At 34.5% G+C, this 16,909-nt stretch overlaps 1 protein-coding gene across 1 annotated transcript in view; it reads left to right on the plus strand.

Annotated features, from left to right (window-relative positions):
- Positions 1 to 16,909, plus strand: part of MAN1A1 (mannosidase alpha class 1A member 1) — a 178,272-nt gene that overhangs the window by 57,213 nt on the left and 104,150 nt on the right. Inside the window, exon 5 of the mRNA XM_012450064.2 lies at positions 9,761 to 9,841. Coding sequence (XP_012305487.1) covers positions 9,761 to 9,841 — 81 coding nt within the window. The remainder of the gene's footprint in view (positions 1 to 9,760; positions 9,842 to 16,909) is intronic.

Raw genomic sequence — 16,909 nt, forward strand, 5'->3', positions numbered from 1 at the left:
GGTGGGTTATGCCTGTAATCCTAGCACTTTGTGAGGCTGAGACAGGCAGATCATGAGGTCAGGAGTTCAAGACCAGCCTAGGCAACACGGTGAAAATAAAAAAAAAATTCTCTGGGTGGGGTGGTGCAAGCCTGTAATCTCAGCTACTCATGAGCCTGAGGCAGGAGAGTCACTAAAAATACGTCTCTACTAAAAATACAAAAATTAGCTGGGCATAGTGGTGCACGCCTATGATCCCAGCTACTCAGGAGGCTGAGGCAGGAGAATCACTTGAACCCAGGAGGCCGATGTTGCCGTGAGTCATGATCACGCTGCTGCACGCCAGCCTGGGCAGCAGAGCAAGACTCCATCTCAAAAATAATAATAATAATAATAATAATAATAATACTTCTGTTCGACCTTGTTATTATAAATAAATTCAGCTACTTACCTTCAAAAACCTGCAGGCTTATCATTAGCTATATATGAGACTGATTGATATCTCTATCTTCAAGAAAGGGTAGGGAAATAATAGCTAAATTGCTCCAAACCTAATGATGGAAAACTGGAAAGTAAACTTTAATAACACTTGACTTATCAATAGTGTCCAAGTTTCTTACTGAATGTTTGGGTGGTCCATCTGATAAATATAGCATTGCTGCGCCAAGCCTCCTCAAATGTAACAGCAGTTTTTACTTTCAAAGCCTGTGTGACCTGTGGTAGTCTGAGGAGCTCTGAACTTGGGGCCAGGGGTTGGGGTTGGTGGAGGATGAGCAGCAGTTTTATTTAAAATTACTAAATACAAAGATAACAGAAAGGATGTTACTGTAACAGAAGGTAGTTAGCTGTCCTCAGACCACCAACAGAGTGCCTGGAATGTGTTCCATGGGTCCTGGAGACCTGTGAGAAGGAAAGATGAATCTAATAGGGGATAGATATCAGACTATGTAGAAGAGAAAAAGAACTTACTGGATTTCCTTACTTAGAAGATGAAGAGATTAGACTAACATTGAGTTATTGCTAAGATACAGAACTCTGAAGTTTTCTTTGTTTATTTAAATTTTTATATTTAAATAAAATTTTATTCAATTAGTATGCAGACTTTTGAATATATATTTTAGGCCTGTTAATGATAGTTTTAGGCTATACCTTTCAAGATACAATTTTAAAATATACTTCTAAAATATGTACAACTATTATGTATTCGTAAAATTAAATATATATATTTCAAAAAATTATAGCCACATTTCTCAAATATCTTTATTATATTATTTTCTTAATATAAGAAGTCTTGAAAAGTATTTGTTGCAGGTCTCTCTTTGGGAATTATCATGTTTTCCCATGTTGTCAACAGTATCCAAACAATAATGTTTCCCATATTAAAAATAGTAACATTCAGGAAAGGTGTATTGATTCACTTTTCTAATCACTGTGTTATGAAGTTTTTCAGCTTACTATATTCTAGTTAGTTTTAATATGTCACATGAGAATTTGTCTTATATTTACCCTTCTATTCAGAAATCCAAATGATCATTTTTTTAAATTACAGGATTTTTCTTCAAAAACATTGAGAAATTCTTCCCATTTATATGAAGAAAGGAGAAACTGAAAAGACCTTAGCAACAAAAGAAAAATTATACTAAATAACATGTAGTATCATTCTAGTTTATAAATATTATTACTTATATTTAAGTTAACACTTTTTCCTGAGGAGGTATTCTAATTGACAGTGTAAGGGTATTGTAAAAAAAAGTTAATGCATCTAAATTTATTGCAGAGGGAAAATAAAAATGAAACAAAGACTGTTGTTGAGCATCGGTCTATCCTATGGTGCTCCTAAGTGTAAACAAATTTTACAGTCAAGAATAAATTTGCTAATGTGAAATATTTAGTCTATATCACTGAAAAGTATAAAGGAAATGTTTTCTATTGGTTTATACTGTAATTAACTAAAACTCATTTTCTTTTCATTGGGGCATAGGAAGTTGATTCATTTTGCATAATTGGTAGCACAAAGTTCAAATGACTTTAACAACTGGCTTGAAATAAGTCACTAGGATAATCTGGGGAGTAAGGAGCAAGGACTTCGCAGAAGGAACTTGTGTTCAGTTCAAGTATCTAAAGGCACATAGATGTTGGCAGAAAACCCTAAGTGTTGACTCCATGAAAAAGTTTTCTGATTTTAATTCAAAGTAATCTTAGGACAAAGAATCTAAAACTAATTCTTAGCCACTCTTCATTCACTTATGTTTTATTTACTAAGTATCTTATAAGGATCAGCATTTACCCTTAGGAAGCTTCTAGTCTAACAGGAAAGTAGTCAGAGAACCCTAGCTAGAGCCATGATATCTCAGGAGAGAAGAAATGAAAGAGGAAACTACTATTTGGCCAGGCGTGGTGGCTCACACCTGTAATCTCAGCACTTTGGGAGGCCCAGGTGAGTGGATTGCTTGAGCCCAGGAGTTCAACACCAGACAGGGCATCATAGTAAGGCCCCATCTCTATTTAAAAAAAAAAAGAAACTACTATTTAGTAAAATGTGATGCATAGCAGGTATTATGATAGGTGATTTTTTTCATGGTTATCTTGTTTAATCTTTGTGACAACCATACAGAGTAGTAACTGGTATTTTTCCCTATGTTTATAGATGAATAGGTGATTAATTAGTCTCTCCCAAATTATACAGCAAGATCTGTGGTTTCAACACAGTCTTCCTAACTCAATGACCCTGTGTTTTTTTAATTGGAGAAGAAATACAAAGAATTGAGAAATATATAGGCAGCCAGAAAATTTGAGTCCTCGGAGGTTAGGCATGTAATCTTTTTTTTTTTTTTTTTTTTTGAGACGGAGTCTCGCTCTTGTTACCCAGGCTGGAGTGCAATGGCGTGATCTCGGCTCACCGCAACCTCCGCCTCCTGGGTTCAGGCAATTCTCCTGCCTCAGCCTCCTGAGTAGCTGGGATTACAGGCACGCGCCACCGTGCCCAGCTAATTTTTTTGTATTAATAGAGACGGGGTTTCACAATGTTGACCAGGATGATCTCGATCTCTCGACCTCGTGATCCACCCGCCTCGGCCTCCCAAAGTGCTGGGATTACAGGCTTGAGCCACCGCGCCCGGCCAGGCATGTAATCTTAATATTGGAGTACTCGTTAGAGTTTATAGTTCAATAGAGATTTGATAAATGTTTGTTAAATGAATGAGAAGTTAAGCCATCTTGTCCTACTTCCTGAGAGCCTATGCTATACTCAGCTGGAAGATGAGCTCAGTTGCAAGGGTAGCTGTATTGTGTCATATGTTTATATAGTTAGAGATGATCTGGAGTTCAAGTCAATTGGTCTACCTGTTACTGCCTAACCTATTTCCAGAACAGATTTGTAGTGGCCCCTGATAACAGGAACATCAGTTGCAGAAGAAAAATGATCAAGGGTTTCCCATAAGAACAAATGATCAAGGGTTTCCTATTTGGACATTTCCAGTTTCCGTTGTGTTCTTTTACTGGCACTTAAAAAAAAATTGGTTACCTAGAACCTCACATGAGAAATATTGAACAGTTTATTCGGTAATGAATTTTACAGAATATGTAGAACTTTTCTCCAGATAGCAATTTCTTATATTAGCCCTCTGTAAAAGCTAAAGCTGTGTTAAAATCTTCCTAAAAGCCATATTTCTAGACTGCAGTAAAGTGATATCTCAGTGTGAGAGGCAGAGGCCTGAGAATGGCAAAGGATATATGATCATCTTGCTCTAGACACTAACTAGCAATGCACTGCAACTGTGATCTTCGGCAAGCACCTGGAGCATGCCTTTAGTTGTGATGAACACCCTGTGTTTTGGAGAACAGAAGTACTGGTGGCAACAGTGACTTTTTTTTCTTTAATGTAAAGATCCAGATTGTTTGCATATGCAGTTGGAATGCCCTCCTACCTTTCAAGAAAGAAAGTTGTAGGGTCCCCCTTCCCTGTCAGTAGGCTATATGTTGATTTCAAGAAGCAACTTTGGATCTTCTCAAATGCTTGACTGAGTACTTGGCTTAGGTCCAGAGTTCCATGCCATAGAGCATGAAAGAAGTGACTTTTGCCCTAGTGTTGCTCGTGAGAAGGGTCTGTTTTGGAGCTGCATTACATCCTGATGAGTGCAGATAACTAAATTAATTATCCTGTTAAATGAAGTTACTGATTGTGTTCCATCTGAATGCTAGGGAATACCTGCCAAGAATGATGATTTGAGTTTTGGCTATAAGAGGATACTATGCTGTTCTCTCTGATGGTAATTAGGGCTGCTGCTTGAGAGCCTCTGGACCTGCATGGTAAAACCAATCTATTAACACAGAGAAGATAGTTATTTGCATATAGTTGTAGCCCATAGACTTGCACTTTGTTAGCAGTCTTAAGAGATTTATCACATTGCTTAAATAGGAAACCAAAAGCTGCTAGGACACACTGTGACACATTAACTTACACTGTGAAATATTGAATTTTAATCTGTTTAAAGAAGTTTTATACTTTTAACCTCAAAGTGTTAATGCAGCACACACTTTGAAGTATTATTTATAAATAAAGGTGTATGCTAAGCCTAAACATAAGCGAGGCTTATTGGTAGTTACCAGTCTTTAATCAATGGCTTTGAAAAAAATCTCATGTTGCTTCTAACATAGCCATTGGTTTAAGTTAAAGCATCATTATCATGTGTTAATAATGGTGCAGTTGTTATTAACATTGGATTGTAGTGAAATAGTTGATATTAAACAGAATTATTGCATTAGTATGTAGTAGGCAGTTACTAAAACTTGCTTGATTCTCATGTATAATTAATAGCCAAGTACCCCAGGCTCATCATTCACTAAGTAGAAAGCTGATACAGAGTTTGGAGGAATAGCTAGCAAAAGAGTAGTCTTTGATTGTGGGCATCAGAGAATTGTCCTTTTAAAAACAAAAACTGTTACACTTTGAGTTCACTCTGAAAATCATACACCCAGAGTAGAATTTAAATATTTCTGAAAAGATCTTTTCCAAGAAATATTTTTCCATTTAATGCAATCAGTCAGATCTGTCATGCTGTATGGAACCATAAGATAATAATTAAGAAGAATTCTAATACAAGTATGACTCTAAATAAACATAAGGCTTGAAGATCCGAAGAAACAATTTATCTTTTCTTCAGGGAAAGCTTACATCTCTATATAGTTCCTCAAGTAAAAGGAAATTGACTGAATCTGCTCCAGATTTTCATTGTCGAGCCTGTTATTTCACTTACTGAGATCTATTAAAATACATCATCTTAGAGCTAATTTTGGTGAATAAGTTGCCTATAAAAATGTAATCTAATTTCAGAGTTGTTTAAAATGCTGTCTTATCTAGTGGGAAGAGCTTGGTCTTTCAGGTACTCATTTGGAAACACATTTTGAAGTGTTCATTTTCTCTATTGCCTAGATAGGGTTGTTAGATACTTCCGTCCATGATCTCATGATATGTTGGTTTGGAAGAAGCCTTTCTTTGTAGAGAGATGGAGCATGTTAGGCTTGGAGGAGGGAGGCATACAAAATAATTTGTAAATTAGACTCTTTGTTTTTAATGTTAGCAGTCTTTATTACTTTATGTCATACACATGTATAGTAAATGAGTGGACAAAAATACACAGAAAAGGGGTAAATTTAAGATGGAAATTATCAATCTAAAACACCCAAGACAATAATAGAGATTAGTACTGGGGCATATTTTTTTCATGATTTGTAATACTCAGCTCTTGATTTTAGGTGTAAATTTAGCCATACCATATATTTTATTAAATTTATAGATGAATCTGGTTTAGTATGTTCTTTGATTCAGTGGTCATTGCTCTAAGTAATTCAAAATGAAAGAACAATTTCTCCAATTCTAATTTTTTTTATCGGTAAGTCTTTAGCTAAAAATTTCCAACCTCCAGTTGCTTATCAGTTGATATTAATAGGTACATGGAATTTAAATAAAAGATGGGATCTACTTCTTAAACTGCCACTCACATAAGACTATGCACTAGACGTCATGGAATATGCAGGGCATACTGGAATGCAATCTTAAAGATTTAAAGGGGTGTTAATTTTATTTTAAAACAAACTCAAGTAGACTGCAAAATTCACATTAATGGTTAGGATAAATCTCACAAGATTTAGTATTACAGGCTGCTTTGTCTACCTACTGTCCTCTTTCTGCTCCAAATACCCTCTCTGTCATTAGGGTAAGTCAGTAGAAAACTTTTAGAGCATCATGAATATTAAATAGGAATGTATTCATTTAAATTTAATATCACTTTAATGGAAATTAGAATCAGAAGTTTATAGAAATGACCTAAGACCCTCAGGTTGTAGAAATTCACTTTTGAAAATCTAGATATCATATAAAATATATCAAGCCCAAAAGACAGTTGGTCAACTTGTATATTTCAAAAGAGGATTTTTAAGCCCTTGAGAAATAAGACCTCATGTAGGGCAAAGAAGATGAATATTATGATTCTAGAGTTTCTGATTTTCCAGTGACCCTGGGAAGGTAGGTTTTAGTTCATTTAGGCTAACCTACTGCACAGTGGTAGCAGCAACAACTGTCTATTGAGTGTGTTACTTGGGCCAGCTATTGTGTACAGTGTTTTAAATCATGGAGGAATGCATTGTCCTGTTTTACATATGACAAAAATCAAGACTCAGAATAAATGAGTTATCTGGGATCTCACACTCAGACAGCTTCCAAACCATCCTTCCAATCCCAGGTCTTTCTGTTTCTAGCAGTTTATAGTCTGCTGCCCCAGGATAGCCAATCAATTTGGTGTGCTGGGACAGTTTTTATCCTCTTAGGCCTTTTCATCTACAGATCTGTAAAGAGTGAACTAACGGGTCTAAATTTCAATCTTTTGGCCTAAAAACATAATACAACCTAGAATGTTGAAAGATACCTCAAATTAAGGTTTCTAGATTATTTAAACTTAACTTTGAAAAGGAGAGAGAAAGAATTATATATGGGAAATTCAAATATGGTTCTGGTTTTCAAACAGAGAAGATGGTGACTAGAGAACTGTTAATGGTGGTGATGTGATATTCCAGAGCAAGACTGATTAAAGACAAGGACATAGCAGTCACATGGATTAACTAACAAGCTAGATTTGCTTCTTAAACAGGCTCACTAGGCAGACTGTTAGATCCATGAAATCCAAAACCATAGCAAGTGACCTTGAGTATAACAACTTGAAGGGTCATTTATCAATCTGTCGCAGTACAAGATAATAGAATTTAGGTTTCAGAATATATAATTGGATCAATAACTGGTTGAATAACTGCATCCAATAGTTGATTGATGTCTAGCTGAAGATACATTTCTGGTGGTATTTGACATGACTCAGAGACCTCCACCCTGCAGTAATTTTTATCAGATGTCTGTATAAAGGTCTTGATTATCCAAAATTTTCACGAGAGTTAGAGAAAATGCATATGTAAAGGACCCATAGCCAGAATAAGAATATAAGATCATCTTAACAGTATTCAATAGGCAGAAATATGGGGAACTATTACCAGGTTTAAAAACTGAAAAACACAAGTACAAATTGAGAGGAATATGATTTGAGGGTTTAAAGTTTACTAGATTTTATTATTAGACATTATTATTCTTAAACATAAGAAATATAGTCATGTGAACCAAACTAAATGTATGGATTACCTTCCCTTTTCCTTATCAGTAATTTTGTAGAATACTAAAGCCTTTGCCAATATTTATATAAAACTCATTCAGAGTGATAGACCTCAAAGTTAAATTACACCTATATAGAATACTTTTAATCAGATTATATCAGGTGCACATTACAAATTATAAAATACAATTAAACACACTCACCAATCTTATTTTGTGATGTTTTTGCCTAACTTTGACCTAGTAATTCTGTCTCCTAACTTGTTTTCGTAATTGTCCTTTTTATGATCTTTTTTTTAAAATTTTTTAACTTAAGCAATTACTTGGCTTTAATTGTTAGATCCTTAAACCTTTCTACAGAGAGCATGTAAGAATAAAATGAATACATATCTCCTTTTCTTCTGGAAATATTTTATCCCACTAAGATGTAGACTAGTGAGTTTGAAGACCTTAATGCCATTTCCCTATTACCTAGGACAGGGTCTGGCACATAGTGGTTTCTTAATAAATGCTTTTTAAAGGAAATAATATCTCATGATTTTGACTAAGTTTATCTGCCAGATATTGACACCATATATTAAAAATTGCTGTTAGTCCCATGATTATTACTGAATCATTTGATGTTAGGCAAAAATAAACAACTACTCAGAATGCCCAATGAATGTGAAAAAAAAGCTAACTAAAGCTTGAAATGTACTTTATAATCTAAATAGCAGGTTAGCTGTTCTAACTTATCTAGTAACAGAATGCAAAACAGATCTATTTACTAATCAAATATAAAATATAGACAGTAATTACTAATTATATGATCATTAATAAAGAGACTTGGTGCATTATCATGTGAGGTGTATAGAAGTCAGAATAGCAGAGCCCTGAATCAAGAGTCACAGTACACAAGTTCAAATCCACTATAGGTTTCAGTTTCAACATTTTTAAATGGACATAAGAATAGTAATTAATTCATAAGGTCAATGTGAAGACTGAAAGAGATAGTCTATATAAAGACATTAGCACAGTACCTGGCACATTGTATATAATAAAAGCAAGCTATTATTAATATAAATAAAGGCTTTTTCAGCATGGTATAGCATATATTATTATTAGCATGTTCTTTATGCAAAGATGAAATATCTTCTCAGGATTAGAACAATAATCCCAAGCCACAGGCAAAAAGTTGGGAACTAGCACTAGAACCCAAGTTCTCAGACTTCAAATCCTATTTGCATTCCAGCTGTGCTACTCTGTCATGATGAAAAGATTCCTAGACTAATGTTGAACTACCAGCCTAAATATAGGCTGAATGGCCTTTCAGGAAGAAAAGGCAGACAAATTAATAAAATAAAGGAGAATGCAGAATAGAAAGAAAAAAAAAAAAGGCCCTGACCCCATTCTGTTTACACAAATAGAGAATATCAAATATTGTATCTGCTGTTGAAGAGAGAGGAAAAAACTTTATTTTACAAATATTTTTGTAATTTTGTTTAAGAGTCAAAATTATTTTTATCTATTGTATTAATCCATTTTCACACTGCTGATAAAGACATACCTGAAACTGGGAAGAAAAAGAGGTTTAATGGACTTACAGTTTCACATGGCTGGGGAGGCCTCACAGTCATGGCAGAAGGCAAGGAGCAAGTCACATCTTATATGGATGGCAGCAGGCAAAGAGAGAAAGAGCATGTGCAGGGAAACTCCCTATTTAAAACCATCAGATCTCGTGAGACTTATTCACTGTCACAAGAACAGCATGGGAAGGATCCCTTTTCCTGATTCAGTTATCTCCCACTGGGTCCATCCCACATGTGTGAGTTATGAGAGATACAAGATGAGATTTGGGTGGGGACACAGAGCCAAACCGTATCGTTTAAGTATGTTTTTTCCTTTGTTTTTAAAAATTGTCGTATAATGATTGTATGTATTTGGGGGGGGTCCATTAGTGATGTTTCAATACATAAAATGCACAGTGATATTTGATACCTTTAAATGCGAGAACGCTTCCTCCTATATATAAACTTCTCTGGGCAAGCATAAGATTTGAATACAATTTAGGTATTTAGTATTGTTTATCACAGTAATGATTTTCTGAATTGTGCACTATCATCACATTTGAACCTTTTTTTCTTCATATAGAATGCTGAAATTTCTGTCTTCGAAGTAAATATACGCTTTGTTGGTGGACTACTCTCAGCCTACTATCTGTCTGGAGAAGAGGTAAGATGAAAAGTAGTATATAAATGTGAATTATAAAGTGTCTTAAACTACATTTTTGGTAAAATATGCCGTTTGTGACATATATTTAGAAGGAATCTATGGAATTTTTATATTTCAGTGAAGCTGTAGCTTACACTGAGTTTCTTATAATATGTACTAATTAAATGAGCAAGCTGGAAAAGTTTGGCAGAACATATTGTCAGGGAATGTTAAGTAATGCCTTTAAAAACTGTCTCCATTATGTTATATATGGTGTGATTACAGCTACAAATTTTGTCTAAGGACAAATTAAAGAAGTTTAGTGGCAGGCTTGTGGATGAATCTTTTTTTAAGAATTATTTTACTGTTAATACAAGGTTAGCTTAATAAAAACTTTTTTAAATGAATAAAGCATGGCAAGCAAGATATGAAAATTATAGTTTTTATGTAATTGAGGGGGTGAGACACTTAGCTACCAGGAAAACAGTCCTGTAGATCAGCATCCCAGTATCAAGTGCTTTGGAGCTCTTCCTGGGTCAAGGCTTCATTAATTATCTGCTGCTTGGAGCAAAGCAGGAATTTTTAATTTAACTGCCTTTTATTGATAGAGTAAGAAAGGATTTTTGTATCATCCTCATAAAGGGCACTGATGCTATTTTCTTGAAAGGTTTTAGACAACTTTATGAATATCGTAAGTGTCCACTAAGAGTTGTTGGAATGGGCCTCATCTTTAATGTTGACAGTGTTAAATGCTGTCATTATGGAAAAACTATCACGTATTTCAGTTGCACGTCAGTCAGATTTGAGTTTGCCTCAGCATTCTGGCTAGGGAAAGAGTAGATCTTACTCAGTGCAGTATTTCATGTATTTCTATACTCCTTCAAACAGATTTAAGCAGAGCAATAAATGTTTAATGAGAAAAACTGCTTGACTTTGTTCCTGTCTCTCAAGTATTTTCTTATCCAAACATACAATCCTCACAATCTTACATTTCTTCTCTTTTCGATTTTATTCTACCTTAGATCTTTTCAAAGTATATAGATGACTTCTATATTTCTCTGTATCTGTCCTGTTTTAGTGTTAAATGTTGTTCATTGTGAACTCTGTTACCTTCTCAGCCAGGGTAGTGTGATCTCCTGGTCTGTTATGCCTCTTCCTCCATTTTATCAGTTTTTCCACTACCAGATAACTTCATGTGTTCAGTTCAGTTTAGGGTATTCTAAGGATTAAGCCAAAAAAAAAAAAAAAAAAAAAAAAAAAAAAAACCCAACACCCTATATTTTAAAAACGTTGTGTTTGAAATTAACTAACATTATTTTAGTTAACAGTTTTTGCTTTTAGAATACTTGTCCTTGATCCAATGCCAGGATGGTCTTATTGCTTTGGACATGATATACTAAGATGACCTTGGTTTTAACTTTTTCCATAATTTATGTGGAGGTGAGACAATTTGGAGGAAATAAGAATTGCATCCTTTTAAATCTGGGTTCAATTAGGATAATAGAGGGTTCAATTAGGATAATAAAAACACATATGTATTTATTCTAAATATACATCCTGTTTGATTCGGATACTTTTTCACTCATGGTGTTTTAAGTTTATATACATATGTTTCTATATATGTGTATACTTAACTATATATATATATAATTATAATACCCACAGATATTACAGTTTGCCTATAGATAAAATAATTTGCCTAAGACTTTGTAAGAGTATTTTTAAAATCTTTAATAGCTGACTTTAGTAAACAAATGACTACAAAGAGCACTTCCACTGCAAATAACTATTCTTTCAGTCTGCTTTGTCCTTATCACTGTACAAACATGTTTTTATCACATGTAGGTTTTCTGTATTTTAATCTTTATGATAAAAATTTATCTGAGATTTTTTCCTTTTTTTTTTTTTGTATCTGTAGAGTGCATTTTCATTTTAGTTACAGGGACCCATCTTCTTAGCATTTTTTTCCTTATAGTTTTCTAGATGTTGGACAGTTAGATTGTTTTCAGTATCTTTTTATTTTGAATAATATTGCTGTAATCACTCAATGAATATTCTCTGAAGTGGTGTTGGCAAATGAGAAGTGATTAATACTGGATTGTTTTAACATCATCACCTGCCTGTCTCTCTCAGTTACTTAGTCCCTGACAATTGATTTTCATTTGATGAATGCATTCAGGGTAATTGGCCATTAGGAATGTGATCCAGAAAAATTATTTTACCCCATGTCTGCTCTTGAACTATTTGTATTCATATCAAAATTTTGTAAAATGAGCATTCATTTAATAGAACACCAACATAGCAAATTATGAATAATTTGGTTTTAAATAGTTGGTAAAGTTCTATACCACACACTTTTTATGTAGATCAGACAATTTACTAAGGTGTCTAGGACAATTCATCTTTCTGTGTATCTCATAGAGGGACTTTTAAACCACCAAAATTTAACATTCTGATTTAATCACTGAGGCTCAGGAGTATTTTAAGAACAAATCACCATCAGAAGTAGATAGAACCCACATTGATATCAGCTCAAGATTCCTAAATTTATATTGCAAAAGCAGGAGAAGTACCACTGATTTGTGATACCTCTTTCAGGAAAGTTACAGTTAGAAACACTGAACAATAATTGAGAATGCCAGCAGAAGTCTAAGCTACCAAAAAAATAATAGAAACATGAAGTACCTGTGGTAAACTTTGATTACAGGCACCTGTTCAAACATTTGAAACCTCGTAGCTCAGTTAAAAATTTTGTAGTACCATAAAAAAAGTTCAGGCTCAATATTTTCAAATTCTATATAAGAAACTCAAACAAGCACAGAATTACACACATAGGATGAAGATAAGATGAATATTAAATAGGAAGAATCAGTATTAAAAATAAATTAAAAGGTAGTATTGCTCTATTATAAGCTAAAGTTCTCACTAGAGATAGCAAATATAGCAGCATCTAGAATATGATAACCCAAAATATGTTCTAAAGACCACTAGTTTCTTTTGATATGGCAAAACAAATCTGTATTTGTATACATACTAAAAATAAGTTTGGGAAGAGCTACATCCTATATTCTTTCTTGGAAATTCAGAATGCACAAAAAAAGAAGCAAATTTATTTTATTTATTCTCACATTTTCCACAATTAACAATAGCCTTCCTCTATTTAAAAAAAAAGTGACAATGCTAACAGTAAGTTAGAATTATTTTTCAGAATAGTTTTTGGAAATGCAACTACAGCATAAGAGTAAAGCAAAGATGATACTGAAATTGACAAGTGCAAAACAGGTATGTGTAAAATATAACATTGCAAGAGGATGACACATGTAGAAAAGAACTTATATGAATATACCATGTAACATTATTTGTTTTACAACAGAAACCAATAGCTATATTGAGCAGAAAGTGAATATAATAGGACATAAAGATGTCACAGAATCAGAGAGATGGCCGAAGAGTAACTTGGAACAAAAAGTGTCAAGTTGGCATAGAGGATCTCTATAGCTGTACTATCACTCTGGAACACCCTGCAATTAGTAACATGGACTGTTTGTTCTACTCTTCTGTTGCTCTATTCAAGACGCAAAGTCCCTGAAGAAGGAAGCTAATTGTCAGAGTTTCAGTTACATGCAGCCTCTTTGGGGATCTTGAGGATTGAAAAAGGATATGATAGAAATCTTCTGCAAAGTTTGGATTCATATCCCGTGAAGACTGAGTAATATAAGGAAGTCTAGATAATCTCTGATCAGGAAATTGAGGCCCTTTGAGAAGGGTCAGGAGAGAGGACATGTAACAGCCAACAATAAGATTTCATCCACTGTGGTGAATATTAGTATGGCAGAGGAAATAGACAAGCCACATGGAAACTGATAATTTAATAAGATATCTGAAAAAATGGAATCTGATTTGCAAAACTATTCTGTAAGCTAAGAGATGACATTTAGAATAGACCAGAGTATTTAATCCTCAAAGAAAACATTCTGCCGGTGCATTTTAAGTTTGTGAAATAAAAAAACAATAGCCAACTCCTGGAAGCCAAAATGATTAAGAACTAGCTTTCAATGGAAAAAAGGTGAGGAAGATATTTTATCTAAGACCAATAAAACACACCGAATGGATTTTTACATTATATGAGTTTACTCTGAAAACCTTTCATTTTGAAGGCAGCAAAAGGATTTTTCTTCAGATTCCTCCTAAAAGTTACCCACTGCTGCAAACACCAGTACAAAATATTGCTGAGAGACATCTACTTAATAAGTATAATACCACCAAATTTTAAGACTAACAAGGAAGAAACACGGAGGAGAGTAGGATTGTAGAGTAAGGAGGAGAGAGGTAAGATTGAGAATGTGAGTTTACTGGTAGGAAGATCTATTTGTTTTTTTGTAATAGGATTAAGACATTCGGAGTATTTGGGGAGTTAGAAATTGATTTTTTTAGAGTTTGATTAATTATGGATAATCATGAAAGTGTTTAGAAATTCTCTAGAAAATTAGTCCATATGATTTGATATATTTCAAAGTCAGTGTCTGCCACAATCCTCTCCCAGACTATCCGTCTGTCTCCTGCCTCATTCTGCAAGAAAATTAGAGTGCCAGAAAATGTGTATGATTCAAACAGAGCTGTGGAAAAACAGAGAATAAAGTTACGGCATATTAAAGTTTCAGATAAGGTTAGCATATAGCACTGCATTCCACCAGTTTGTAAATCATCTAGGCTTTGGACAGAAATGTATCTTCAGGTTTCCTAGTGACCAGAGCGAAGTAGGGAAGAGAATTAACAGCAATCTGGTTTTGCTGTTTTTGTGAACACAAAACAATTGATACCATAAAATAACCCACATATATTACTTATATTTAATTTTCCATAAAAGGTAGAAATATGTGGTATGAACAAGAAAAATTCAACAATATATTTGGATCCACTAGAAATACATTAGCACCCTCCTGTATCTTGCCTAAATTCTAATTTATAAAAATTGGGCTCAGATTTATCCTGCTCTCTTGTATATGGAAATAATTTTAATTATGATCTCTAATTAGGTAGATTTAAATCTAGAAAGCAGAGATATCAACAAAGGCCTAATTGGAGGGAAAAAAAGAAAGAATTGAAAACAATGATCACAGTACCATAAAATAAAAATATATGTTAATCCTATATAATGAGGAAATAACAGAACTATGCAATACAGTTAAAAGGAAGAATTGAAATTGTGGTACAGTGAAATTAAAAATTAGGTAATCTATATAGTTTGGATATGTGTCCCCTCCAAATACCATATTGAAATGTGATCCCCAGTGTTAAAGATGGGGTCTAGTGAGAGATGTTTGGGTCATGGGGCCAGATTGTTTATGAATGGCTTGGTGCCCTCCTCCAGGGTAGTGAGTGAGTTCTCGCTCTGTTAGTTACCACAAAGTCTGATCATTGAAAAGAATCTGGCCAGACATAGTGACTCATGCCTGTAATCCCAACACTTGGGGAGACTGAGGCAGGGGGATCACTTGAACCCCAGGAGTTTCAGACAAGCCCAGGCAATAAAAGGCAGACTCTGTTGCTACTTAAAAAAAAAAAAAAAAAAAAAAAAAAAGTCTGGTACCTCTCTTGCCTTCCCACTGTCTCGCTTGCTTCCCCTCTGGCCATATGTGATGATACCTGCGCCCCCTTCACCTTCTGCCACAATTGTAGGTTTCCTGAGGCCCCCACCAGAACAGATTCTGGTACTATGCTGCTTCTACCATCTGCAGAATCATGAGCCAAAATAAACATCTTTTCTTTATAAATTACCCAGCCTCAGGTGTTCTTTATAACAACACAGAACAGACTAATACAGTAATTAAATTATTTACAATATTTTTATATGCCATACACAATGAAAAATTTTTTAGAAAAATATGTATATCATACATCCAATCAAAATGTAATATTAGAAATGTACACATATTTAAAATGGTAAAACTTCATGAAAATTTAAAAATCTCTCAAATAACTAGGTCAGGGAATGAGTATATAATATTAAAATTAGACATCTTAAAAGACAACTACAGTATAAGCATCACATTAAATTTGGTGGAAAGCAGCCAGAGTTATACTTAAAAAAATACATAGCTCCAAAACTCTGCATTAAGAAAAAATAAATATGTAGTTAAGTCTGTATTTCATTAATTTAGGGAAAAAAATAGAGAGACATAAAAATAAGAACATAAATAGACAGAAATGAAAGAAAAGCTGGTAAAGCTTTCTCTACCCCTTCTCAACACCATCCTTTTTGAGATAGTCTTCGAGGAAGTCCCTTGAGAGCAGTAAGAACCATGTTATTCACCTATTAAGAGGCAGAAAGTTTTGATGCCCTGAGTTTAAGTGGCCCTGTCAGCAGGAAGACTCTTCTAGGCATGTTTTTCTATGGTGTACTCATCTGCGCAGAGCAGCACATGGAAATGGTGCTTATCAGATTGGGCGGTGATTGGGATAAAGCCAAGAGAGATGTGCCCAGGGACAATCACTATTTGGAAGAAAGCATGTATCACTTCAGCAGATATTGGATGAGTGCCAACTATGAGTCAGACACTGCTCATGGCCTTAGATATATATGCCTGAGATAAAATAACCCCCAATCCCTGGCCTTGTGGAGCTTACATTTTAGTGAGGGAATGTAGCTCATAAACCAAAACTGGAAAACTTCAACAGACCTGTAAGAAAAAAAGTTGATGTTCTGGATTGGTTGATTTTGTTATTGGAATGACAGGACAGCACACAGGGAGAAAACTTGACAGTGGTATTCATCCAACCGACCTTCATACTGCCAGCGTCTTCCCTCTTCAGTCCTTTCCCCACTGTGGCACTAAGGAAAGATGTAATCACTCCACACATTCTTCTTGCAAACCTCCACTGGTCCGTGTGGCCTTAGAAGTTGAGTTATTTTGATTTGTCCTACAAAGCCTTTGTAATTCGGCCTCAGCCAGCTTTTTGTGGTTTCCTTCATAACCTTCCTCATGCACCTTCCACTCTATAACAGATCCTTTTTCTTCCAAAATTGCACAAAGCACATTTGTTTACTTCTTATATCTGCATTCCCTCTACCTAGAATGGCTTTCACCC

The sequence above is a fragment of the Aotus nancymaae genome, unplaced genomic scaffold (genome assembly GCF_030222135.1).
Source record: "Aotus nancymaae isolate 86718 unplaced genomic scaffold, 86718_ANA_hifiasm-v0.15.2.pri h1tg000040l, whole genome shotgun sequence".
Lineage (NCBI taxonomy): Eukaryota > Metazoa > Chordata > Mammalia > Primates > Aotidae > Aotus > Aotus nancymaae.